The 27,967-nt window shown below is 30.6% G+C and overlaps 2 protein-coding genes and 1 long non-coding RNA gene across 6 annotated transcripts in view; 1 reads left to right on the top strand and 2 right to left on the bottom strand.

Annotated features, from left to right (window-relative positions):
- Positions 1-11,961, bottom strand: part of LOC134711711 (uncharacterized) — a 41,979-nt gene extending 30,018 nt beyond the window's left edge. Inside the window, exon 1 of one of the 2 annotated variants that reach the window (XM_063572504.1) lies at positions 11,888-11,961. The gene's annotated coding sequence lies outside the window, so the exon portion shown is untranslated. The remainder of the gene's footprint in view (positions 1-11,887) is intronic. The other variant, XM_063572505.1, reaches the window with a different exon arrangement.
- LOC134711709 (uncharacterized) lies at positions 136-9,197 on the bottom strand. 3 transcript variants are annotated; one of them, XR_010106224.1, is made up of 5 exons: positions 9,056-9,197; positions 7,258-7,476; positions 6,788-6,833; positions 6,105-6,194; positions 140-1,532 (listed from the first exon to the last, which is right to left on the bottom strand). It is a non-coding gene; the product is annotated as an uncharacterized LOC134711709 (long non-coding RNA). The 3 variants fall into 3 exon arrangements; XR_010106223.1 differs by having other exon boundaries at positions 6,105-6,158; XR_010106222.1 differs by having other exon boundaries at positions 136-1,532; positions 6,105-6,833.
- LOC134711710 (mitochondrial import inner membrane translocase subunit TIM50-C-like) lies at positions 9,584-27,967 on the top strand. The gene is made up of 10 exons (XM_063572502.1): positions 9,584-9,980; positions 12,529-12,560; positions 13,362-13,383; positions 13,751-13,809; positions 14,945-15,064; positions 17,804-17,911; positions 18,539-18,637; positions 19,380-19,536; positions 24,462-24,565; positions 25,181-27,967. The coding sequence occupies exons 1-10, from the start codon at positions 9,596-9,598 to the stop codon at positions 25,268-25,270; spliced, it is 1,176 nt and encodes a 391-aa protein (XP_063428572.1). The 5' UTR covers positions 9,584-9,595; the 3' UTR covers positions 25,271-27,967.

Raw genomic sequence — 27,967 nt, 5'->3', positions numbered from 1 at the left:
TTTTACCAAAAACCAGACCAATACACAGAAACTAAACGCAGAGCAATTAAGTGCTTTAAATGAGGTTAAAGTCAAATAAACCCTGTGAGACTGACATGTACATCATAAAATATTTCCATACAGAAATTTTTAAAGTTGACTATCATAACTTTTTCGAACATGAAAAATTTCCATTTTTATTACCTCTCAATTAAATCTTTACAGTTGACACCAATACAACAAACAACAATATAACTTAGCATTTAGTAAGAATAATATGTAATTAGGTAAACTGTAGATTTTTAAGAATATGCAAGTTTATTTGAAAAAGTTACAGAAATTTTTTAGTTGACTATCATAATTTTTTCCGACATGAAAAATTTCCATTTTTTAGTTGACACCAATATAACAAACAACCATATAACCTGGCATTTAGTAAGAATAATAGGTAATTCAGTGAACTGTAGAGTTTTAAGAATATGCAAGTTTATTTGAAAAGTTACAGAAATTTTAAAGTTGACTGTCACAACTTTTTCCAACATGAAATTTCAATTTTTTTTACCTCTAAATTAAATCTTTACAGTTGACACCAAAACAACAAACGACCATGTAACCTAGCATTTAGTAAGATTGATATGTAATTAAGTAAATTGTAGAGTTTTAAGAATATGCTAGTTTATTTCAAAAAGTTACAGACATTTTTAAAGTTCATATCATAACTTTTCTGACATGAAAAATTTCCATTTTTTTACCTCTCAATTAAATCTTTACAGTTGACACGAATATAACAAACTATTATATAACCTAGCATTTAGTAAGAATAATATGTAATAAAGTAAACTGTAGAGTTTTAAGAATATGCAAGTTTATTTGAAAAAGTTACAGAAATCTTTAAAGTTTATTGTCATACTTTTTTCTGACATGGAAATTGCAGTTTTTCCCCTACTGATGAAAAAGTTAAAATTGACCATGATACAACACATTACCAAATAACTTGACATTTAGTTGGATCAATATATAATGTTTTGAAAAAGTAACAGAACTTTTTAAAGTTGACTATCTATTTTTGTCATAATTGAAATACTAGCAATTTTTACCTATTCATTAAATTATTTAATTTGACACCAATATAAAAACTACAAAGAAAACCACTGGCATTTGGAAAGAAAGATTAATCTGTAAAAGATTTAACTGTAGATGTTAATTAAAATCTGCAAATCAATTGTACTTCTGATTAATCTCAAATACAAAAAAAACCCAAAAAACTCTGATTTCCAATGACATTGCAAACATTTTACATTGATTAGACATAAATATTGCAACCCCTTAAATGGACACATTGATCCATTGTAGTTAAAAATAAAATGATCCAAATATTGGAAACATATAAAATTGTCAGAAGTGTAGCCAACACAGATCTACTACTTTGGATGTTTCCTCTCCAATATATTTACTACATGCTCTTCTGTAGTAGAACATAATTCACCAAATTCCTCCAAAAACACACCAAGCTCCTTCCAGCATGGAAAAAGTAAAGATTATCATCAGCTATTCTGAAAAAGATAACAAAAATGAGAAATAAAGTAATACATAGTCTTGTTTTCAAATTGGTAGCATTTTTTTTTACTTTTGTAGTCTAGGACCATGGTGTGGTGTATAACTTGATTTATTATACTTAGTACATCCAATAAAAAGCTCTTATCATATAAAACCTCATCCTGGTAGTAACCATGAACTAGTACACTTAGTGCAACCAATAAAAAAATCAAATGATATAAAACCTCATCCTGGTGGTTACTTTAATCTATTATACTAAGTACAACCAATAAAAAGCTCTTATTATAATAAACACCATCCTGGTGGTTACCTTGATCTATTACACTTAGTACAACCAATAAACAGCTCTTAATATATAAAACCTCATCCTGGTGGTTCCCTTGATCTATTATACTAAATACAACTAATATAAAGCTCTTATTATATAAAACATCATCCTGGTGGTTACCTTGATCTATTGTACTAAGTTCATCCAATAAAAAGCTCTTATTATATATAAACCTCATCCTGGTGGTTCCCTTGATCTATTATACTAGTAAGGCCAATAAAAAGCTCTTATTATATAAACCTCATCCTGGTGGTTACCTTGATCTATTATACTAGTATGACCAATAAAAAGCTCTTATTATATAAAACCTCATCCTGGTGGTTACCTTGATCTATTGAACTTAGTACAACCAATAAAAAGCTCATAGTATATAAAACCTCATCCTGGTGGTTACCTTCATCTATTATACTAGTATGACCAATAAAAAGCTCTTATTATATAAAACCTCATCCTGGTGGTTACCTTCATCTATTATACTAGTATGACCAATAAAAAGCTCTTATTATATAAAACCTCATTCTGGTGGTTACCTTGATCCATTATACTAAGTTCATCCAATAAAAAGCTCTTATTATATAAAACCTCATTCTGGTGGTTACCTTGATCTATTGAACTTAGTACAACCAATAAAAAGCTCATAGTATATAAAACCTCATCCTGGTGGTTACCTTGATCCATTATACTAGTTTGACCAATAAAAAGCTCTTATTATATAAAACATCATCCTGGAGGTTACCTTGATCCATTATACTAGTTAGACCAATAAAAAGCTCATAGTATATAAAACCTCATCCTGGTGGTTACCTTGATCTATTATACTAGTATGACCAATAAAAAGCTCATAGTATATAAAACCTCATCCTGGTGGTTACCTTGATCTATTATACTAGTATGACCAATAAAAAGCTCATATTATATAAAACCTCATGCTGGTGGTTACCTTCATCTATTATACTAGTATGACCAATAAAAAGCTTTTATTATATAAAACCTCATCCTGGTGGTTACCTTGATCTATTATACTAGTATGACCAATAAAAAGCTCATAGTATATAAAACCTCATCCTGGTGGTTACCTTGATCTATTATACTAGTATGACCAATAAAAAGATGATAGTATATAAAACCTCATCCTGGTGGTTACCTTGATCTATTATACTAGTATGACCAATAAAAAGTTCTTATTATATAAACCTCATCCTGGTGGTTACCTTGATTTATTATACTATGTACAACCAATTAAAAGCTGATATTATATAAACCTCATCCTGGTGGTTACCTTGATTTATTATACTAAGTTCATCCAATAAAAAGCTCATAGTATATAAAACCTCATCCTGGTGGTTACCTTGATCTATAATACTAGTATGACCAATAAAAAGCTCATATTATATAAAACCTCATCCTGGTGGTTACCTTCATCTATTATACTAGTATGACCAATAAAAAGCTCATAGTATATAAAACCTCATCCTGGTGGTTACCTTGATCCATAATACTAGTTAGACCAAACGATTGTAAGGGTTCCGCGGAACCCAGTGTCTCGCCTACTTTTGCTGTAAATCGCAGGCTCAACAAAAAATGATGAAAAAAATCAATAAAAACATTCCTCTTGATACTATCTTTTGATTGTAAGAAGCTTCTGTCCAAGTTTGGTAAAAATCTAGGATAGTTAATGAATCTTATTAATGTTTTGAAAACTTTAACTGCGGACTGTATGTAATTTTAACTGGAAGAAAATATAAGTCCATTTAAAAGTAAAATACAGAAAAAATGGAGTTATCTTTTTACAAAATTTTCTTCTGGATACTATCTTATGATCATAAATAAGCTTCTGTCCAAGTCTGGTACAAACCCAGGATAGTTTTAGAAAGTTATTAAAATTTTAAAAACTTTAACCAGAGTGAATGTAATGTTTCCACTCAGAAAAACTAAGTCCATTTAAAAGTAAAATACAGAAAAAATGGATTTATTTTTTTACAAAATTTACTTCTGGATACTATCTTATGATCATAAACAAGCTTCTGTCAAAATTTGGTTCAAACCAAGGATAGTTTAAGAAAGTTATTAAAATTCTAAAAACTTTAACCACAGAGTGAATGTAATGTTTCCCCGCAGAAAAACTAAGTCCATTTATTAGTAAAATACGGAAAAAATGGAATTTTATTTTTACAAAATTTACTTCTGGATACTATCTTATGATCATAAACAAGCTTCTGTCCAAGTTTGGTAGAAATCCAGTATAGTTTAAGAAAGTTATCAAAATTTCAAAAACTTTAACCACAGAGTGAATAAATGTGGACGCCGCCGACGACGACGCTGACGGAAAGTAGGATCGCTTAGTCTCGCTTTTTCGACTAAAGTCGAAGGCTCGACAATAAAAAGCTCTTATTATATAAAACATCATCCTGGTGGTTACCTTGATCCATTATACTAGTTAGACCAATAAAAAGCTCATAGTATATAAAACCTCATCCTGGTGATTACCTTGATCTATTATACTAGTATGACCAATAAAAAGCTCATAGTATATAAAACCTCATCCTGGTGGTTACCTTGATCTATTATACTAGTATGACCAATAAAAAGCTCATATTATATAAAACCTCATGCTGGTGGTTACATTCATCTATTATACTAGTATGACCAATAAAAAGCTTTTATTATATAAAACCTCATCCTGGTGGTTACCTTGATCTATTATACTAGTATGACCAATAAAAAGCTCATAGTATATAAAACCTCATCCTGGTGGTTACCTTGATCTATTATACTAGTATGACCAATAAAAAGATGATAGTATATAAAACCTCATCCTGGTGGTTACCTTGATCTATTATACTAGTATGACCAATAAAAAGTTCTTATTATATAAACCTCATCCTGGTGGTTACCTTGATTTATTATACTATGTACAACCAATTAAAAGCTGATATTATATAAACCTCATCCTGGTGGTTACCTTGATTTATTATACTAAGTTCATCCAATAAAAAGCTCATAGTATATAAAACATCATCTTGGTGGTTACCTTGATCTATTATACTAGTATGACCAATAAAAAGCTCATATTATATAAAACCTCATCCTGGTGGTTACCTTCATCTATTATACTAGTATGACCAATAAAAAGCTCATAGTATATAAAACCTCATCCTGGTGGTTACCTTGATCCATTATACTAGTTAGACCAATAAAAAGCTCTTATTATATAAAACATCATCCTGGTGGTTACCTTGATCCATTATACTAGTTAGACCAATAAAAAGCTCATAGTATATAAAACCTCATCCTGGTGGTTACCTTAATCTATTATACTAGTATGACCAATAAAAAGCTCATAGTATATAAAACCTCATCCTGGTGGTAACCTTGATCTATTATACTAGTATGACCAATAAAAAGCTCATATTATATAAAACCTCATCCTGGTGGTTACCTTCATCTATTATACTAGTATGACCAATAAAAAGCTCTTATTATATAAAACCTCATCCTGGTGGTTACCTTGATCTATTATACTAGTATGACCAATAAAAAGCTCATAGTATATAAAACCTCATCCTGGTGGTTACCTTGATCTATTATACTAGTATGACCAATAAAAAGATGATAGTATATAAAACCTCATCCTGGTGGTTACCTTGATCTATTATACTACTCTAGTATGACCAATAAAAAGTTCTTATTATATAAACCTCATCCTGGTGGTTACCTTGATTTATTATACTATGTACAACCAATTAAAAGCTGATATTATATAAACCTCATCCTGGTGGTTACCTTGATTTATTATACTAAGTTCATCCAATAAAAAGCTCATAGTATATAAAACCTCATCTTGGTGGTTACCTTGGTCTATTATACTAGTATGACCAATAAAAAGATAATATTATATAAAACCTCATCCTGGTGGATACCTTGATCTATTACACTAGTAAGACCAATACAAAACTCTTATTATATAAAACATCATCCTGGTGGTTACCTTGATCTATTATACTAGTAAGACCAATAAAAAACTCTTATTATATAAAACATCATCCTGGTGGTTACCTTGATCTATTATACTAGTATGACCAATAAAAAGATCATATTATATAAAACCTCATCTTTGTGGTTACTAAGTACTTTGATCTATTATACTAGTACAACCAATTGTTAGCCAGGTGAGCTAATCTTGTGTAAAAGGTCAAGGCTTTTACAACCATAGGTGCATTTTAATAAATGATCTACTTACCGGATTTATTATCATCAACTTTATCTTTTGAAGCTTGCTCATGGTTTTCTTTTCCTGGATTTTTATAAAAGGAGCACTTCATACATTAATCTATTCATAAGTGTGCAAAAATATTAGTAAATATTAAGTATATATATTACATATACAGTCTATAACAAAGAACAAACTTAGTTTACCTATCTTAACATTTACTACATGAATACATGCATGACCATACACTTCTTCTCTTAGTATGATGGCTTATTCTTATGAGCAAGTAAACTTAGTAACAATAAGCCTTTTTATTTTCTTGTTTAAATTGTTTTATCTATGTCATTTTGTGACTCTTTATAGTTTGTTAGATTTGTATCATGTATGGTAAGTAATAAAGTTGCTGACACCAACCACTTGTGATCTCACATGGAGAGTTGTCTCATTTGCAATCATACCAATTTTTCTTTTTATATTAAAACCTTTTTTTTTTTGGTTAACGAGGAGGTTCGTTAATTGTCAGCACTAGTTAGTATAACTTTAAATTAATTGTTGCAGCATTGGACACCATATTTTTCCTCTTATAAATAAACAATAATTGATGCAAATTCCCTTTTTTATACATAACTTTAATGTAAATCATGTGAAAAATACTACATATGAAAACATGTAATCGCAATAAGTCAATCCTAAATGTGTAATTTTATAATTACCGGTACTTGTATTTATTGCTTCTGTTTGCTTTCTTCCATCCTCCATCTAAATCAAACAACATAAGAAGATACAAAACATTGTTAATAAGAATGGATTTTTTACTGATTGACTTTAAAATACAAATGATGTTACGAAGAACATTCAGCTTAAGTTTAACTGCTGATGGCATACAACTTTTATCAAAGGTACAATTTTTAATTGAGTTTCCTCATTAACACTCAATGTAAGAGTAAGACTACATTTACTTGCTACTTAACAAGGAAAGTACAATGTACATGGTAACACTGTTTAAACTCATTTCAGCTTTTGTATCAGTACATAGTAGTTGAGCTATGATATTTGAATATTTCATTGCTTACCGTAGCTTTGTGTTTAATTTGACACAAATATATAAAAGTTGACAAACTGATATTTATACTGAAAAAAATGATTCAAATCATATCAAGGTTATTTTTTAATTTATAATTACCTCACAATTACAGCTTTTATCATGTTTAAAGTACATGTACTTAGGCTAATCTGCTTTATCTGCATCTGTTTTTTTTTTCCAAAACAAAATGGATGGACAACATTGTATCACAGGAACAAAACTGCCAATACAATTTTTCATTGTCTTCATTTTTTTTTACAGAAATATGTAGTGTAATCCAGCAATAATGTTGGAAAAGATAAATGATGATGGTCGTTTCTGTAAACAACAAAAATACATAATTTATTCATTATTTATCAAGATCTGTCATGGATAGTTGTCATAGAAATATGACCTCCTATATATAACAGTAAAATCAACATTTATCAAAACCAGCCCTAGGTAGTTATCATGATCATATTCCAGTGGATTTTCTCTTGTTCCTGAGAAAAATATAAAGATAGGAAATCAAACGAGAAATAACCCTACTGAGTTCTAAAAGAAAAAAAAAATACAGACTCAGTTTGTGAAGAACATAATAACACGCTTGTGGGGGTATTTATCTTTCACCATGGAGTTAATAAACAGATACTTATTTATTTGGCAGCATCACAGTATTAACATTCTGGTCAAGTTCCTGTTAATATAAATGATGAATTACGTAGTGAATCATAGAACTTTAAAGACTCGTTAAATTAATGCCAATGTGACAATGGCTTCAACATATTCCTTGGGTGTGGAGATTAAGATGGAATGGTGGACCACTTTATTGTACAAGGTGGAGAAGAGCCCTGTTGTTATGGGCAGTGTGTCTGAAGAGTGGTATTGCATGCCTCTACAAAAACATGTTAGCGCCCATTCACATTCTCCACCTTGTACTTTCCCACCCTTCTTGTTCGCACCCTTTTTATATTGATTTTTTTGTCTAATAACTTTGTAATCAAGTTTTTGCAAGTTAATTGCTATAAATATTTTGTTTTCGATGCTTCAAATAAAAGTGAGAAGTTTTTTTTGTGCTGATAAATCTTTGGTCAGTCATGTTTAAATAATTTAATTTAATTTAAATGTTTTGAATAAATTTTAATCATGTTTGGTAAGTGTATTGTTATCATTTTTTTGTTGTCATCAAAGGGGCAAATTAAGTAATCTGTTAAAAACAATTATATTTCGTGTTTGTCATTTAAATCTTCAATGTGTTACTCATACCAAGCTAAATACATGCAGTATTTACATGAAGCAATACACCTTATCGCTATTTGTCCACCATTACTGAATATCACACAGGTTCCCGATAAATTTTGACGTCATAAAACAAAATATCTGACACCACAATGGAAAAGTGATTGTTGTACATGACAAAAGTACAAGGGGATGGATCAGGGGGGATTGACAATAAGGTGTATTTAAAACTACAATCTAATTTCCCAAATATTCAACTGGAATTCAAATTGGGTGCAAACGGACCTAGAGTGTAAACATGTCAGGTGCAAACGTGTAGGGTGCGAAATGGACCTGAGACCCTACAGAAGCAGCATGCATTACCTTATCTAGCAATTGGTTCAAATTGCTTGTTTCTACCAGGAATTAACATATATATTGACATACTGTTCTTAGTTCCTACAAACTATGAGTGTTTACAAATGGTTTATATTGTGGTGTATCAGTGGCAAATCCAGTTGAGGGTTAGGGGGTTGAAACCCTCTTTTTTGGACGATCAATGCATTTGAATGGGGACTCATAGGTGGACCCCCATCTTTGTCCTGGGTTTGGACCCCCCCCCCCTTTTTTTTTAATGGCTGGATTCGCCACTGCTAATAGCTGTCTGGCACTTTCATCCCTTTGGAACATCCCTACTTACAAGTTTTTGTATAATCAACAGTCAATTTGTCCATTATTATTGACGATTAAGCTCCTGTAATGACAGCCAAAAAAATATTGTTTACATTTTCCCACTTTCTTTTAGTAAAATAAAATAAGTCTTACAATCCCGGAAAATACAACGCTTTTTGTACCTTTAAATAAAAGATCCGTTTTTGGGGCGTTAATTTATGAAAAGAGGCGTGTCTTAAAACCTCACTGTGCGGGTTACCTCACTGTGGTGGTTAACTATTAGATTTTTCCCTAAAAAAATTCAACCGGAAGCCAGTAAACTAAAAAGTCGCTAAAGAACGGAGAAAACACGTTTCAATTCCGGAACAGATTTCATTTCAAACTTATTCTATCTTAAATATCAAGGTGAAAATATATCTGCATTTCAGTGAATGCGATATTCAACCACAATGTCTTTGTTTAGTTGCTGAATATCTTCAAGTTGAGCTCAAGTATATTGATATGAAGTGTGGCGAAATGAAGGGACGAGTTACCTGGGACGAATTAGTACCCACAATTCAGTATAAACATGTCAGCTCTCAGTACCCACACATGTATTTTAAAAACATTTATTCGTCTACAGTCACATAAAACATATTCACGCACGTTTTGTGCAAAATTTAATGGAGAAAATGTTGTTTTAAAATGGACAAAACGAAACTCGTATCCTGTCATAACAAATATACCATGTGTTTGTTATTCCAAACAGACGAGTTCTGTGACTGATGAATTTTTGGGTAAAGCTGCGCCTTTCGATGCCACTACAGAGGCAGAAGAAACTAATAAAAAGAGCGATGAGGATAAAAAGGAAAAGGAATCAAAATGGAAAGGACAGAAAAATGCTTGGAAAATAGGATTAATATCTCTTGGAGCAACAGCCTTACTTATCGGTGGCCCCTTTGTTTATTTGAGGGGTAATTGCATCATAAACCCAAATTGGGTTTACTTAACCATTTAAGTAAAACAAAAAAATCTTTGACTTATGTATATATAAGAGAAAACTAGTTTACCTTTTGAGCAGCCCACTTTTCTGTTTGTAGCCATGGTAGCCAATGTAGGCTTTCAGTAATACACCTTATTGCTACTCCTGGTTCAGGTTGACCCCAGGATGGGTCACGCTCAAACTATTGACGTCATACAACAATCACTTTTCCATTGGGCGTCAGATATTCTATATTATGACGTCATAATTTTACTGGAACCTGTGTGATGTCCAGTAATGGCGGACAAATAGCAATAAGGTGTATTGTCGAACTGTGTGTTGTCTTACTGAAGAGGTCAATAACAATACGTTATACATTTGTACACTAACAGTCTAGTTAAACCAGCATAAAAATTAAGAAATTGCTTGATTACAAATGTACCTTCTATGTTGTGTAATGATATCAGCTTTCAAATTCATTTAGGGTCATCAAACATGTCAAAATCTCCTGACTGCAGACAAACTTGTTCAACTAGAAAGTTTTAAGGAATGGCTGATCCTTTAATCATGATAATTAAAAGTCAAATGCACTTTATATTTAGGAAATTAAAAATCTGTATCTGGATGTTCAATTTCTTTCAAGTCAGCAGAAGTTGGAATAATAAAATAACATAAGGCCAAAAAAAAAAATAGGTGTGTTTCCTGTTGCATGCCCCAAAAAATTAGGGTCGGTAGGTAGGTATTTTTTTTTTTTTTTTTTTTTTTTTACTGGCCTGCTTCGGTTGTTTTTTGTGTATTTTTATAATCAGTTTGTTATTCTTTCAGGTTATTTTCATCAGTTCATTGTATAAAGTATACAAGATATGAATAGTCCATGTTCAAAAGTTGCAGAAGACTTGGCCAGGACTTCCAGCTTATAAAATTTTCAAACTTTTCAGAACTGATACGCCATCTGTACGGGTCAGGCTATAGTCTTACACAGAAAGCCCATCAAAGTCTGTCTTAGCAAAGACCTGTTTTATAATCAGTTTCTTTCAGACAATTTAGTTCACAGAACTGATGCCAGATTTTCTACAAATACCAAATATTAATAACATGATAGAGGGATGGGTGAAAATCTTTGAAATTTTGATTATATACTAGCTGTTTAAAAGAAAATCAATTACAAATTGAGTTTTGGGGCTATGGTTGAGCAAATATCAGATATTAAAATTAAATTTAATCCTAAATTGAACGTTTGGCTTCCCTCTTGTATTAGAAAAGACTGTGGGAAGTAAATGCCAAAACATTGTAAACTTGTTATACTGTCAATTTTATTCCTATAAAATTCTGAACAAATTATAAACATCGATGGCCATAGCAGAAGCCATGCCGTTGTTTGACTTCAATCTGTATCACACAAATGCTTACTGTATTAAAATTTTATTCGAAATCAAACGTTTAAAAGATGCCATTCAAAGGCTATACTAAACAAAAACCGTTTCCGGAAAAAAACGAAAAAAATCCGGATTTTTTTTTTTTTTTTTTTTTCCGGGAAAAAAAAGTTAGGGTCGGCGCCAAAAAATTAGGGTCGGTCGGGCGACCGGAAACACACCTATTTTTTTTTTTGGCCTAATGTGACTTCATCTTTATAAATGTATGGCCAAGCATTTAAACAGATGTGAATCATCTTTTGTTGCCCAGCTATCTATATATTAACTGTATATACATGTATAGCTATTGTCGGCTAAACAAGGAATTATTTGAATATGGAATAATTTTGAATTCTGGAAAATTGATAAGAAATGAATGGTGAAAACTATTAACACAACTAAATAGGGTTAGCCATGCACCCATGGCTAAGGTTAATTTTACTTTCACGATCATTTCAGTATGAACTAACTAACCCCCTTTAGTTACCTGTCTGCTATTAGATGTTTATCTTCTTACTTTTGGAAGGCTGGGTCTAAAAATTTCAACCGGAAGCCAGTAAACTAAAAAGTCGCTAAAGAACGGAAAAAAAATGAGAAATTTATGATGAAAACTAACCCAACTAAATAGGGTTAGCCATGCACGCATGGTTAAAGGGGGTTAGTTAGTTCATACTGAAATGATCGTGAAAGTAAAATTAACCTTAGCCATGGGTGCATGGCTAACCCTATTTAGTTGTGTTAATAGTTTTCACCATTCATTTCTTATCAATTTTCCAGAATTCAAAATTATTCCAGATTCAAATAATTCCTTGTTCCTAAGAGATATTGCATTAAAACTCTAGTTTTAACTAAATGTTTATAATGGTTCATTACTTTGTTACTGCTAATAAAGTCTGTTACATTTTTGTACTTATATATTATACAATGTAAACATTTGTCCTCAATAAAAGTACAATTTAACTTCAGGAATTCACATTGTGTGTTTGTATGCAAGTTCCTTGTACAGTGTACAGTGGACATAATTATGAATACATGTATATCAAGCCAAATTTAAATATAACTACATACTGAAGGATTGACTGTTTAACATTTGAAATTCTACAGAAGTTTCTCTTTATTTTTTTACAGGAGCACCTATGGTGGATCCAGGAGGGCAAGAGGTAAAATTCTCTATTTAATATTTATCTGGATAAGGAATATGACTGCAGACAGAGTATTACATAACACTGGTGAATGCCAGCCTGAAGTGTTGGAAATATTATGCTAATAACTTTCTTGAAAGACCGATTTTTTTTAATTTTTAACAATAATCAGACTTACATAAGTCTGTCTTTACCAGTAACTTCTAATGTCAAAACAAACTAAAATCTACATCTAAACTAAATAAACTAAGATAATCATTAGCAAGGCTCCTGAATTCATGACTGCTGTATGTTGATGTGTGGCAGTTTTGTTAAGACTTACTCTTTTCTCTCTTAGAAGTGAAATTTTAAAAGTTACAGAAAAAAAGAACACCTTTAATTCAAAGTAATATAGAAAACAAGTGAAATTAGACAGCTTTCTTGTTTAAATTTCAGGAGAAGCTGTTTGAAATACATAAAGAATATTTTTATACCGTAAATTCTGTCTGCACTGCAAGAGTGCAATTAACTATTTAACTAAACTTACACCACTTAAAATGTTGCAAATCTAAAATCCACACTAAGTAAATACAGCTTTATTAAAGTTACATTATCTTAGTTATCTTCCCTGATATTACAAACTTTGCAAAATTCAAATCAATCGAAAAAATATTCTATATTTGAAGAAAACAGTTCTGAAATATTATAAATATTATTTTTGTGTAGTTGTTAATGTGTATATATTTTGCAAATTAAATTAAATTGAAAAAAGGACTGCTTACCATCATGTTGATTAGATTTATATCACTAACATCAATTTCTATTCTGTTTTTTTTTCAGATTGAAGATGAGTTTTCTCAATGTAAGTACCCTTTGTTTGTTATTATTTTTTCTTTGCAGACTTGTAACAATTGGTAGTTTTTTATATGCCATTACTAAAATAACTGATCAATTAGTCTGTTCATTAGTTCTACCCTACATGTACCATTTGACAGAAATAAATTTTCAATAGTGAAACAAAGTTGAATACATTTGTTAAATGTACTAGCAAAACAACTTGTATATATTTCTATTTTTCAATAACATACATTACACTTCTTTTTAAACTTAAAAAAAAAATCCAAAACTACCTTTTTAATGGGGAAGCAAAATACTATAGATAGGTTATTTTAATGAATAAATGTACAGCATTATTAAACTTATTTCTTTCATGTGGTTTTCTTTTTTAGTACCATTAGCTATAGCTTATTTGAAGAGATCTTGGCTTGAATTGAATAAAGAAAAACAGGTAAAAGTTTTTATTTATCTATTATTTGTTAGTTGGATACCACTAATATTTAGCTTTCAAATTTAAAGCTAAAAACATTCATCTTTTTTAAGCATGTTATACATCTACTGTTGTTTCCTAACTTAATTAATAACCCTTAAAATATTTTGCGGTGTTGAAGATGACAAGGTATTACAAATAGCATTGATGCAAATATGAAACTGTTTTAAATTTGATCTGTGGGGCAATTGACTTTTTGATATACCAACATTAATATTCCTCTGACTGTTGATCATTGTCAGTTATACTGTTATACATGTAATTGTATTTTTCGGTAGTTAGGGTATAAGTTTTCTCAACTGTGCCTCCATAAATCCATATTTAGATTTGTGATTTTAAATTACTGAAGGTATGTAGAGTAAAACTAAATTGTTATAGGGTGTTTTATGTAATTACAGTATCTGTAATCATAAAGGAGTATGTTCTATAAGGTCCTAAAATGGCCCCCTTTTTTATCATAAATTTCAAATTCGGATTTATCGACCAATATCGATAAATTATAGCTAATACATTGACTATCTAGGATATAAACCTTTTTGTTGAAAATTTTACGTTTCTGTGTTTCATTATGACGTCACAAGTTGTACTCATATTGATTTTTCACGAAAAAATCAATGAAAATGGGTGAATTTCCATAGATTATTGGACAGGAAACATAGAGCGCATACGTCGACAACAAAGATCTTTTAAAAAAATGTTTGTGAAGACATTTCACATGTCTTGTTTCAATCTGAAGCTTTTCGACGCCTGCGCTTTTATATTTCCTGGTCCTTTATTTGGTTGAAATCTAGCTGATTTTGTCAAATTTCACCAAAATCCCTTATCTTGACCTTTTTTTTATGTAAAAAGCAACGTGTTAGAATTAAACTTAAAAATACCAGTTCTGTTTAACTTTCTAACATGTCTTTAAGGCAACTTAAAACATTCATTGTCTTGTAACTATGAACTTTATAATTGGGGCCAAATATGGCCCTTACCGAACTTACTCCTTTGGTAATGATCTATCTAGTAACTACATGTATCAATCTATAACTGTTATAACTTGCATAATTACTAAACATTACATATATATATAATAATTCATTCTTTTCCTTAGGCAATAATTGAACCTTCGAGAGAAAAACTTCTACCTGATCCTGTAGAGTACCCTTATTATCAACCACCATATACTGTCGTCATGGAGATGAATGATGTATTAGTTCACCCTGATTGGACTGTAAGTGTTTAAAAGTTTACACTGTATACTAGCACAAATCTCATACTAGAGTTGATTGCTTGATTTTCTGCTGTGTGTTGTTTGTTTTTGGTGTTGATAGATGTTAGAAGGCTTAAAAAAATAAATAAAATTAATAGGTATGAATATATGTTAAGTTTATATCTTTCTTTAATAAGATACTATGCAAAACACCATTATCATCAAATGCCCTGTATGACACTCTAATATCATGAATATGCTAAATATTATTCTTTAAAGTGGTAGTTTATATAAATGTCTACATAAATCAAAGCTATTAATAACTTCGCAGTGTTTAGTAAAAGTCTATATGTAACTGCTTGTCATAGAATAGATAGTAATGAGTGATCATACAAAGATAGTGTTCTCTGGTTTACACAAATATCTCTACAAATAATTTATCACTTTACATTAACTATTTTACTATATTATAAGTATATTGTTTTTTTTTATACGACCGCAAATTTTGAAAAAATTTTCGTCGTATATTGCTATCACGTTGGCGTCGTCGTCGTCGTCGTCGTCGTCGTCCGAATACTTTTAGTTTTCGCACTCTAACTTTAGTAAAAGTGAATATAAATCTATAAAATTTTATCACAAGGTTTATGACCACAAAAGGAAGGTTGGTATTGATTTTGGGAGTTTTGGTCCCAACATTTTAGGAATTAGGGGCCAAAAAGGGCCCAAATAAGCATTTTCTTGGTTTTCGCACTATAACTTTAGTTTAAGTTAATAGAAATCTATGAAATTTTGACACAAGGTTTATGACCACAAAAGAAAGGTTGGGATTGATTTTGGGAGTTTTGGTTTCAACAGTGTAGGAATTAGGGGCCACAAAAGGGCCCAAATAAGCATTATTCTTGGTTTTTCGCACAATAACTTTAGTTTAAGTAAATAGAAAATAATGAAATTTAAACACAATGTTTATGACCACAAAAGGAAGGTTGGTATTGATTTTGGGAGTTTTGGTCACAACAGTTTAAGAATTAGGGGCCAAAAAGGGACCCAAATAAGCATTTTTCTTGGTTTTCGCACCATAACTTTAGTATAAGTGAATAGAAATCTATGAAATTTAAACACAGGGTTTATGACCATAAAAGGAAGGTTGGTAATGATTTTGGGAGTTTTGGTCCCAACAGTTTAGGAATAAGGGGCCCAAAGGGTCCAAAATTAAACTTTGTTTGATTTCATCAAAATTGAATAATTGGGGTTCTTTGATATGCCGAATCTAACTGTGTTGGTAGATTTTTAACTTTTGTCCCTTTTTCAAATTGGTCTACATTTAAAATAAGGTCCAAAGGGTCCAAAATTAAACTTCGTTTGATTTTGACAAAAAATTAATCGTTTGGGTTCTTTGATATGCCGAATCTAAAAATGTACTTAGAGTTTTGATTATCGGCCCAGTTTTCAAGTTGGTCCAAATCGGGGTCCAAAATTAAACTTTGTTTGATTTCATCAAAAATTGAATAAATGGGGTTCTTTGATATGCCAAATCTTACTGTGTATGTAGATTCCTCATTTTTGGTCTTGTTTTCAAATTGGTCTACATTAAAGTCCAAAGGGTCCAAAATTAAACTTAGTTTGATTTTAACAAAAATTGAAATCTTGGGGTTCTTTGATATGCTGAATCCAAACATGTACTTAGATTTTTGATTATGGGCCCAGTTTTCAAGTTGGTCCAAATCAGGATCTAAAATTATTATATTAAGTTTTGTGCAATAGCAAGTCTTTTCAATTGCACAGTATTGCGCAATGGCAAGAAATATCTTATTGCAAAATATTGTGAAATAGCAATTTTGTTTTTAATTAGAGTTATCTTTCTTTGTCCAGAATAGTAAGCTAGAAATATCTAATTGTAAGAATTTTTTTTATTTGGAGTTATCTTTCTTTGTCCAGAATCAACTTAAATCTTTGTTATATATACAATATACAATGTATATTCACTTTTTACTACCAACTGATAAATTAAAATAATCTTTACCATTCAGTGATAACAAGCAGTTTTTTTACATCTTAATATTTTATGATGTATTTAAATGAGTAGTAATTGTTGCAAACTCCATTAGAAATTTTAATTGAGATTAGTTTTGGAATAAGGGAAAGGGGGATGTGATTAAAAAAATTGGGTTCAATGATCTCATTTGAAATTTCATAAATAAAAAGAAAATTTCTTCAAACATTTTTTTGAGAGGATTAATATTCAACAGCATAGTGAATTGCTCTAAGAGAAAACAAAAAAATTAAGTTCATTAGAACACATTCATTCTGTGTCAGAAACCTATGCTGTGTCAACTATTTAATCACAATCCAAATTTAGAGCTGAATCCAGCTTGAATGTTGTGTCCATACTTGCCCCAATCGTTCAGGGTTCAACATCTGCAGTCGTATAAAGCTTCGCCCTGCGGAGCATCTGGTTTATTTTCCTTTCAGATACTGTTTAAAGTTAAATTTGTACAAGAATGTTTTTTTTTTAATTTGAATATAGCTGAGAAAACATCCCCGCTTACTGTGAAGTTACAATTTTAATTGAACAACAAAGAACAGAACCAGGAACAAGAAATTCATTAAATTATAACCTCTTAAACAGGTCTGACACAAGAAATTGTGAAATCTAAATGTGAAAATAAACTGCTTAACACAGTATTGCTCAAAACGAAAATGAAAAGAGTGTAGACAAAAATAGTATGTACCCGGTATACAAGAATAAATTTATAATTGCAGTATAACACTGGATGGAGATTTAAGAAGAGACCTCATATAGAATATTTTCTACAAAGTATAGCTGCACCTTTGTATGAAGTTGTAGTATATACACAGGATTCTGGAGCAGTAAGTATATATTACATTGGCATGTAGTAGAAATTCTTATAGGCCCAAAAGGAATTTTACATGCCCTGACTGGTGGACTGATAGCCAAGCAAGAAGACAGATGTGGACTGTTGTCAATACTGGTATATTGAGAATGGAAATTAAGATGACATTTTTTAACTTGAAAAAAAGTATAAAATCCCAAAACAGAGAATGTGAGAAATATTTTGAATGCAATAACAACATGATCAGACATGATGTTATATGAGTGTTATATGCAGTTACTTGTATGATTAAAATTGGATAACCTCTGTACTATCAAGTAGACATGTTTAAAAGACAGCTTCTGGGTTTTGATGACACTGGAAAACTAACCATTTCACTATAAATTATAAACAGATACATGTAAAATTACTTTTCAAAAGATTTTTTTTCTTATTTTCTAGCAAGCAACACAACAAACATGTTCATTGTGATCTCTGTTGTGTAAAAGTCTACACCAATAGCGTGCAGCCCATGTTTTATAATATTAAAACATTGCTTTATTTCCAATGTCAAAGAAAAACGTCATATTAGAATAGATAATCCATTTTGGGAATGGATTATCCATATTTTCATTGAATTGATACTTGTAAATAACTATTTCAGAATGCAGATCCTATTCTATTCAATTTAGACCAGAAGGGATATATAAATTACAGATTATATCGTGATGCAACAAGATACACCAATGGACATCATGTTAAGGTTAGTGAATTAAACCAATAATGGCATAAATATGATAGGGATGAATGGTTATTTAAACTCCAGTAGGTTGCTCTTTTGGTTTGACCTTTATACCTTGACTCCGGTGTGGGTGTTCAACTGCATTTACCATGTTTGTCTGTCTGTGTTTTTCTCCATACTTTTTAATATGTATCATTCAGCATATGTTATAACAATCAACTTTTTTTATTGTTGAGTTGTAGAGTGTCAGTGATTTTCAGATCTGTCACTGTCAGGCCTAAAATAAAATATTGTTTGTTTCCCCAATCCCGACTGACCCTGCAAAAACAGTGCTACTCATAAAATTTTATTGTCAAAGCTAAGTCAAATATTATTTTATTCATTTCCAATTTCCTGGCTTGCCGGATTGTACGATATTGTTAAAGCTTTTTGGAAAAATAGAATTAATTCCCTACCTACCTACCAACACCTGGCTTGGCAGGGTCAGGATTGGGGAAACAAACAATATATTAATTAAGGCCTCAGGTAAGTTACTCCCTGTTTGACGATACTTTAATTATACATTGCAACTTTTATAGCTCCATATGGAATTTTTGTCAAAGTCTTATAAAAAAAAACCATTATACTTCCCATAACCATTAATAATATCCAAGCAACATCTTGAAATAAAAAAAAAGCTGAGTTAATGTATTAGATGACCCTATTATCTAGAAGCACAAAGCATAGTCATTTGTTAGTGAGTATATATCTTTTAAATTTGCAGGATCTTAGTTGTCTGAACAGGGATTTATCTAAAGTGATCTTTATAGACTGGAATGAAAAGTCCTTTTCTCTGCAGCCAAGGAATGCTCTCAAAGTAAACAGGTGGACAGGGGACGATGATGACAGGTCATTGATAGACCTAGCAAACTTCTTACAAGGTTTGTATATCATACGAGATCTTTATATATACAGGTCATTGATAGACCTAGCAAACTTCTTACAAGGTTTGTAAATCATACAAGATTTTTAATTTAATTTTGGATGTAACAGGTCTATAAATGAACTTAATCTTATACTTAATAGAAAAATACAATAAAAAAATGGGGTCACTGTTCATTTAGGCTCACAATCTGCCTTCAAATGGAGCATACATTTTTGTTAAGCTACTTTATTTCTGTTGAACTAATAGGAGAAATAGATGTAATATCGAAATAAAAAAAGAATTAAATTACAGAAATCACTGACAATAGTTTAGTTTAGGTACAGTTTATTTGAAAATGAAAATAAAAAATTAAAGTCACTAATGAATTAAAAAATATGTTTTAATTTTAATGCCAAAAGCATGGCATTTTTGCACCAAAGGGATATAATTTGGAGCTTTTTCAATGATATTTACATTTGGGGCCAAGACGAATTGATTATTTTTAATGGTTTTTATACGCCTGTAAAAATTTTGACAGACGTATTATGGTACACAAATGTGCGGTGTCTGTCCGGCATAAACATGTCGCACCGTAACTTGAGACCGACTTATCCAAATTTCATGAAAGTTAATATAGTTGTTTCTTATGATGGTCAAATGATCAGTATACTTTTTGAGTTACGGCACTTTGTAAATAAAACAGGGGTGTGTTTTTTTCAAATGTCGCACCGTTTCTCAAAAACGATTCTTGATTATGGCTTAAAACTTTAAACACTTCTCAGTTATACTAATCTTAATATCTGTATGACAGTGAATACACCTTTTATTTAATTAAGCTTTTTAGAGAACTTTATGAGATGTTGTTCAAACAAATTTCTCATGAATCCAAGAAGTAGTTGTTATAGAATTGTAAAAACATGTTCTGCATAAAAATTTGTGAAAATAAAATATATAGAACAGAGTTTTACCTTTTTAAAAAAATCTGTGAAAAAAACAGTGTAACAAGAAGGATAACTCTGTAAATTAAGAGCTCACAGATTACAAATTGCAATTGTGTTTTAGTCTTCCTTTTTCTAATCATTTAGATCAATAAGACAAATAGCAGTAAAAGTTAAATGGATACTAAAAAAGAGGCTCTAAAAGCCTATTTCTATATGCATCTTCTACATTGTAGACCAAGATAGTAAGTGGTAAATTGCACATAGTGATTTCTGTATTTTATTTAACTTTTCTGGGCGGAATTAAACCAAAATAGGCAACTTGCCAATTCCCATAATTGACCCTGTAATTAATGATATCAAATTTACCTGTGCGTCATGTGAGTAATCTTAAAGGTTTTAGGGAAAGACGGCTTCAAGCCGTCAATCCCCTATGGGGTTGACCAGAGTGACATTCCCTCACATCATTCATTTTGTTTTTATTGTGTGGAAAACCCCCAACAAATCTTACTGAGATTGATGAGATGGGGAGACACAAATGAAAAGATTGACTTTAAAAACTTTTTTACACATTTCCCTTCTGTTTCTCTCGAAGTTATCCTATATTGAGCTCTCCTTTACACTATTTACGTTTCTTTTACAATCCGTAAAATCAGTTTGACGAGATGTTCTAAATATATCCAACCTCCATTATATTTTATAGTGACGTCATTGTTTGAATGCCACACTATGCAGAAGCAGGGATATCCTTCACTGGTTATTTAAATCATTCTCAAAGATTGTACACTAATAAAAAAATGGTATTTGTTACTTTCAAACATAATTATGTTTGCTGTAGATGATTCAAACATCAACATGCAATACTTTAATTTGTACGTCAACAACTTTCAAAGTAAACAAAGTCTGAGGGGCTACATGAGATTGGGGAGAGAAATGATTTTTCATTTTTTCAGTTAAACTCTGTTTTGAAAATCTCCCTCCAATTCAGGAGCACCTTTTATGAGTAATTATCCACTAAAATAAACACTTAAAATGTGACATTTAGTACATGATAAGTAGTCTTCAATTAAAACCAAATTTTGTTTACCAACATAATTATTGTAATGGTAACAAAAGAAATTAAATTACAAATGTTGCATTTTGTTGTAGTTTAAACCTATTTATTCATGAAATTTTAGAAATATTTCAAAATGTAGGATTTGGAAACAAGCTTCACACAGTTTACATCAATCATATTGGTTTTTTTTTTATTAGTACCTGTATCCCTGTGATGAGAGTTGTAACTGGGAACTTTATTAATGGAAATTGAAAACTGAATAGATTTTTCAGTCCTAAAAAAAATAAAAATCTTAAGAGTACTGTCACAAAAAATGGAAAATGGCCCTAGCCTGCAGTTCAGTCGACACTATCAATATTTCAAAAAATATTGTAGTTGTTGTTAAAAGACAGAATTCAACTAGTTGAATTTTAGATAATTAATTACCAACTTTAATTGAATGTTTAGATTTAGAAGATGCAGATCTCTTCCATTGGTCTAAATTGAATCCCAAAGTAAAGAAATGAAATTACATTAAACAACAATTGATTTCAATATTGTCAACCTTTCTACATGTTCTAGATTGTTCTTTTTTTAATTCTTTATATGAAGACTATCAAAAGATACCCCCTCCCCCCTCAAAAGTGAAATAGAAACAAGGGCTGTCTTTCCCCTCAGAGAGCTATTCAGCTCTTTGATTAAATCTTATGATTACATTAATTTGTTGTTCATCTAAATACGTTTGACATCAGATTTTTTTTTAATGAAAAATAAGTTAAACCGACTATACATTACTTTCAATTCATCATGCTTTGCATTGGTAAATGCCAATTTTGTCCGGTATGGAACCAGTTGACGATTGACAAAGGGAAGTTATTTGTTTAAAAGGTGGGTAATAACAGAATCAAATAGGTAATTGGCAAATGTAATATTGGCCTCAATCATTGTAATCTTATCTAACACTTAATTTTGGTTTCAACCTTATTTTACATGAATTCCAAAACCACTGTAGATATAGGTGAGTAAGAAAGGGTTTTGAAAGACTTTTTTTGTCATTCAGGAGTTGTTGTCCTTGATTTCTTTAAGGATCACATTTTAAATTGTATGAAAAACCAAGTTTACTTTTATTTTGACAGCCTCTTGTTTCTATAGATATATATTTGAAATCTTTTATAGACCAACGGCACTAAAAAATTGAATCTTATAATACTGTAATTACAGGTACTCGGTACTACATGTATGAATTAAATTACATTTGATAAACTAATCATTGTCGACTTATGATGTATTGTTATTGTGCTGCCCCTGATTTAACCCTTTATTCAGAAAATGTCTTGCATGTGCTTCAAAGCATTATCACAAGACTGCTATACTCTTTAATTTTAATCATCAAGCCTAGAATTATTTTTTTCTAGTCTTCACAATATTTGATTTAAAGTCTAAGATAAGTATTCATTATGGTTTCTAGAAAGAAATAAGTGTAATTAAAATGTTCGCTAAAATTACTGGATAATAATGGCTTTCCTCAGGAAAAGTCAATTAGGGCTTTTTACATAATTCATTGATTTCAAACATTATTTAATGGTAGGATATCACATGAATGAGATAGACAAGGTTGTATAACAAAGATTCATAGATTAAAAAAATAGTCATAATTATTGCCAGTACCTTGAAGCGTGATCAATTATTTATTTTGCATTGCTCTTTGATATTTGGAAGCTAATTGAGTATTATTTAATGATGTTGTTTACCTTTAAATTTGACGGTATTCACAGTATTGTGTACGTCATATCTCATTTAATTTCCGTAGCTTTTAGAGATGAACAAGATATGCAATTTATTACATAGCACTTGGAGATAAAAGTGAAAGTAGCATGCAGAAAATTACATAATCATCAACAGAGGATGACATTTATCTTAAGTTGATTAGATTTTATAAATATCTTATTTGTATTATCATTTTAACTCAGTGGATGTATAGATTTTATGTTCAATGTTATTTGTACTGATTTATTACTTCATGGTAGAAAGAATATGAAGAATTGACAATTTATATTTGAAATGTTATTTTTACACTTTCACTTTCTCTCTTTATTTTCTTGTGAATTCTGCTACTTGTTAACATTCTGACATTCAGGTACACGTTTAAATTGATGGAGAAAATTTGATTTATGTATTAAGCTTAAAGCTCTTTCTTCCAAAGTTAGAATCTACTTGTGGTTTAACCTTTTTGACTCCACTATTTATAATTTAGTGTTAGAAAAAGAATTTGTCAGAACAAATCTGGAATTCTTTAATCAATTTCTTGCCCTTGATTGATAGTGTGAATGAAGATACATCAACACTGAGTAATAACTTATCTACTTAGGTTCACTCAAAATAAGCACATCTGATAGTCTATTGAAATTTGTTAAACACTTATATAAACATTGGTTTCATGTCTAGTTTTGTACAGAATGTGAGACTCTGACCCTCAGTCAATCCCAACAGAATCAGTTAGTCGTTTAGCAGGCAGAGGCATTGTTATTATTAATATGACACTATAGCTCTTTTGAATATGGCCATTGAACAAGTACTTATTCTCAAGAGTAAAATTATAAAATTGAGAATGGAAATGGGGAATGTGTCAAAGAGACAACAACCCGACCATAGCAAAAACAACAGCAGAAGGTCACCAACAGGTCTTCAATGTTACGAGAAATTCCCGCACCCGGAGGCGTCCATCAGCTGGCCCCTAAACAAATATATACTAGTTCACTGATAATGAACGCCATACTAATTTCCAAATTGTACACAAGAAACTAAAATTAAAATAATACAAGACTAACAAAGGCAAGAGGCTCCTGACTTGGGACAGGCGCAAAAATGCAGCGGGGTTAAACATGTTTATGAGATCTCAACCCCCCCCTATACCTCTAGCCTTATTTCTATGAAATTATACATAGACATTTTTTATTTCCATTATAGCAATTGCTGCAACTAAAGTAGATGATGTTAGAGAAGTCTTAGACTATTATAAAAACTTTGATGATCCTCTTGAAGCATTTAAAGATAACCAAAGAAAATTACAAGTAAGTATTACTAATTACTTTGATTAAAGTTTCGTGTCATATTTGCATTTACATGTATCAAGAAAAGGTACAGCAGAATTTAAAAAAAAATCCATCTGCATTTTGAAAGTTGTTTTTCTAATAATTAATTATAATTACAGCAATTCTGTCCACACAGTAAGATTGAAATAGTTTTTATCGTCCAGTTGATTGATTGATTTATTGGCAGATATTTAATTGTGACCTGAAATATTACTGGTAAAAAGATGTCAAACAATTATTATGAAGTATTAACAACTGAAACTTATTAAATCTTTCAAAAATATAAGAGTATATAGACAATCTCATTTGTAATAAGATACTTTATACATGTTACCCTATTTTGAAAGTAGCTTTTTGGGGTATGCTTGAATGGAACAGCCATGTTGTGCAGATGTATAAGAGATACGATGGGCTAAACTGGTTTTCTCAACACTGACTAACCCCACTCAGTAAAGAGTTATAAACAATGATCTACTGGTATGAACTCTTATACTAAAAGAGATAATTCAACATCCGACAGAGAAAAAGTTCTTGGCAAAGAAAATAGCAGAACTTGATATCTTTCGCTATAGTATTTCTTAATTTTTATTTCAGGAAGAACAAGAAAGGCAGTCAAAGATAATGCAGGAAAGAGAAAAGAAAAAGCCAACTAATTTTGGACTAAATTTTCTTGGCAGAAGATAATAAACTTTGTAAATAGTTAGCTTCATTGAATCAATTGTACTTGATGTCATGTGTGACTTACAATAAGTTGAAAAATGACTGTTTCTTAGAAAAGTATGTTGTGATATTATTTGAAATTCACTTGTGTATTTTTGTTTTATGATTCAGAATTCCTTGTCTTTTCTCTTTATGAATGAGCTGGCTACATCCAAATTCAATAGTATTTGTTAACTAGCTGACATTGAAACTGTAATACAGGTCTGATAAAATCTGTATATGTGTTGTGGCTGTGTCATACTTGTTTATGTGATAAGTCAAACAAAGATGATGCCAATGATTTTTTATATAAGAAGGCTACACAGATATGAAGCTAAGCTAATGACATCAAATTGTATATGTTCCGGACCATACAAGTATTTGGACCATACGCGTATGGTCATGACCATATGGGTATATACTCATATGGTCCGACCGTACGTGTATGGTCGGGGTAATTAACACTCTGTTACAGTTTACTTTTAATACCTTTAAACTCGTCATATACTATGACCGTCCATTAAAAAGACGCTATCATATAGGTAGTTTTATTAATCTATATTATAATAAAAAGATTAGCTAATTTTATAAATACAAATTAAAAGTTTAACATAGTTAATTTTACTTACTTGTCAAAACAATAATAAACACATTTTGTACCGATGGTCATAACCAATGTGTTATTACGAGTGAATGGCGACTGAAAAAAATAAATTGCAAAAATTTCTTAATGAACTGTTACACAAGAAGTCTCTGGAAAGTAAAATAGTTTATATAGTTGTCTTGTTAATAAATTGAAAATACCGTAGAAATATGAAAAGGATCGTGCACAACCAAGACTTGCAAACGCAAATATATATGATACCATATGAAAGTAAATATCACCCCAAGCCAACATGCAAGAATGTAATTAGCGATTAAAACTGTAGCATCAATATTTGATTTTTACAAATTATTTGAATTATAAAAATAATACATTGTCATCATTTTTTTTAGATAAAAGTTTTTCTACTATTAAAACTTTTATAATGTAATTTAAAAAAATACCTATATAGTCCAAATACTTATATGGTCCGGCCCGTTAATAACCATACGAGTATTATACTCATATGGTCGGACCATACGCGTACGGTTGTAGCATATGAGTATGCATATATGGTCATGACCATATGCGTATGGTCCAAATACTCATATGGTCCGGAACATATACATAAGGACTGGAATCCAAATTAGTAGGTTTGATAATGATATAAACATAGACTACACATAATATTGATAACATCAACATAGAGTATGGAATGTCTAATCCGCAATTTGACCTATCCTCCCCATCACCCTAAAGTCAGGGAATTAAGAAATGAAATTAAAAGTCATATTTTAGTGATTACAAATTACATTCACAGAAAATGGCAGTACAACTTTCTATGGACAAATAAAAGATAAGTTCAGTTTCAACTTTATTTTGTTTCTATGAATAGAATTTTTCTCCTTGAAAATGCATGAAACATTCTTTTGAATATTCATTGTCTCCCCTTATCTAACCTTTCTAAACCATATATAAATATCAGACTAATATTAAGATTTTATATAATCAGGATCGATATTTGATAATCTATATACATTAATACAACTGCTTTACTGAAACCTATATCTTTGCATGAATAATGTCTCTCTTCAATGAAGAGAAGCAGATTGTGTTAGAATCTTATGTGACTGGGTTGCTGTCTCATTAACCTGTTGAGATGGAATTTTTTTGTTGGTTGTCATTTCTTGATTTCAATGTCTGAACTTTTCATGTGATATTTAAATTCACTGATCAACAATAAGTTTTCAATCAATATTACAACTTCCAAACATGTCCTCCTACACTCTTTATAGCAGTCAAGCTTTTCTTGAAGGTACATTAGATATAACAACATCATCAAAAAATCGTACAGGAAGACCGGAGTCGTGTGCAAAATGCATGTTTCCTGATCTTGCATATTATATTTACTGTAGGTGTACAATTCCTACAGATAAGGATTGTTAATAGGAATCAAATAATCCTATCATATAATCTGTGTCAATGCAATCCAATAATGACTTATTAAATCTGCCCACCTAAATCAGCACTTTTTAATACATTGTTCATGTACCTGTGGTTTTATAAGTTTTGAAAAAATCACAAAATTCATTACTTGAAAAAAATATTAGACATTTTATAATGGAATTATGAATGATTAATAGAAAAATGACACAATCAGTTAGTATTCTAAGATATATACATGTAACACTTATTGAAACTAGATAAATATTTTATGAGTTATCTACATAGAAATGTGCAAATTTTCAACTAAATAATGTAAAATTGATTTTATGTGGGATGAAACTGCTTTCTGAACCCTACACCATTTCTGCAGAAGTTTTATTTCAGATTCTTAGTGTTAACAGAACTTCTCAGTGAAATATTGTTTGTGCATATATAAGAATTACAGTACAAACTAAATCTTAATTATATATGCTCACCACCATGGCTATATCACAATGAGACTTGTATAAAAATGTTCAGATTTTAGATGAGCATGAATAAGAGGGGATTACCTGCTAATGGTCTTTGTTATTTATGAATATTGTAAAGTAATGTTTTGTATACATGTATATAATTAATATCTGAGCCTAAAACAAATAAATGACTTTATAGAA

The sequence above is a fragment of the Mytilus trossulus genome, chromosome 3 (genome assembly GCF_036588685.1).
Source record: "Mytilus trossulus isolate FHL-02 chromosome 3, PNRI_Mtr1.1.1.hap1, whole genome shotgun sequence".
Taxonomy (NCBI): Eukaryota; Metazoa; Mollusca; class Bivalvia; order Mytilida; family Mytilidae; genus Mytilus; species Mytilus trossulus.
The sequence above is the reverse complement of the archived record's forward strand: the minus strand, read 5'-3'. Positions and strand labels throughout refer to the sequence as shown.

Excerpts from the sequence above, each read along its gene's own strand:
- LOC134711710 (XM_063572502.1), top strand. The coding sequence starts at position 9,596 with ATGTCAGCTCTCAGTACCCACACATGTATTTTAAAAACATTTATTCGT. Across the intron at positions 13,810-14,944 it reads AATTGAATAAAGAAAAACAG|GCAATAATTGAACCTTCGAG; the intron begins GTAAAAGTTTTT and ends TCTTTTCCTTAG. Across the intron at positions 19,537-24,461 it reads CCTAGCAAACTTCTTACAAG|CAATTGCTGCAACTAAAGTA; the intron begins GTTTGTATATCA and ends TTTCCATTATAG.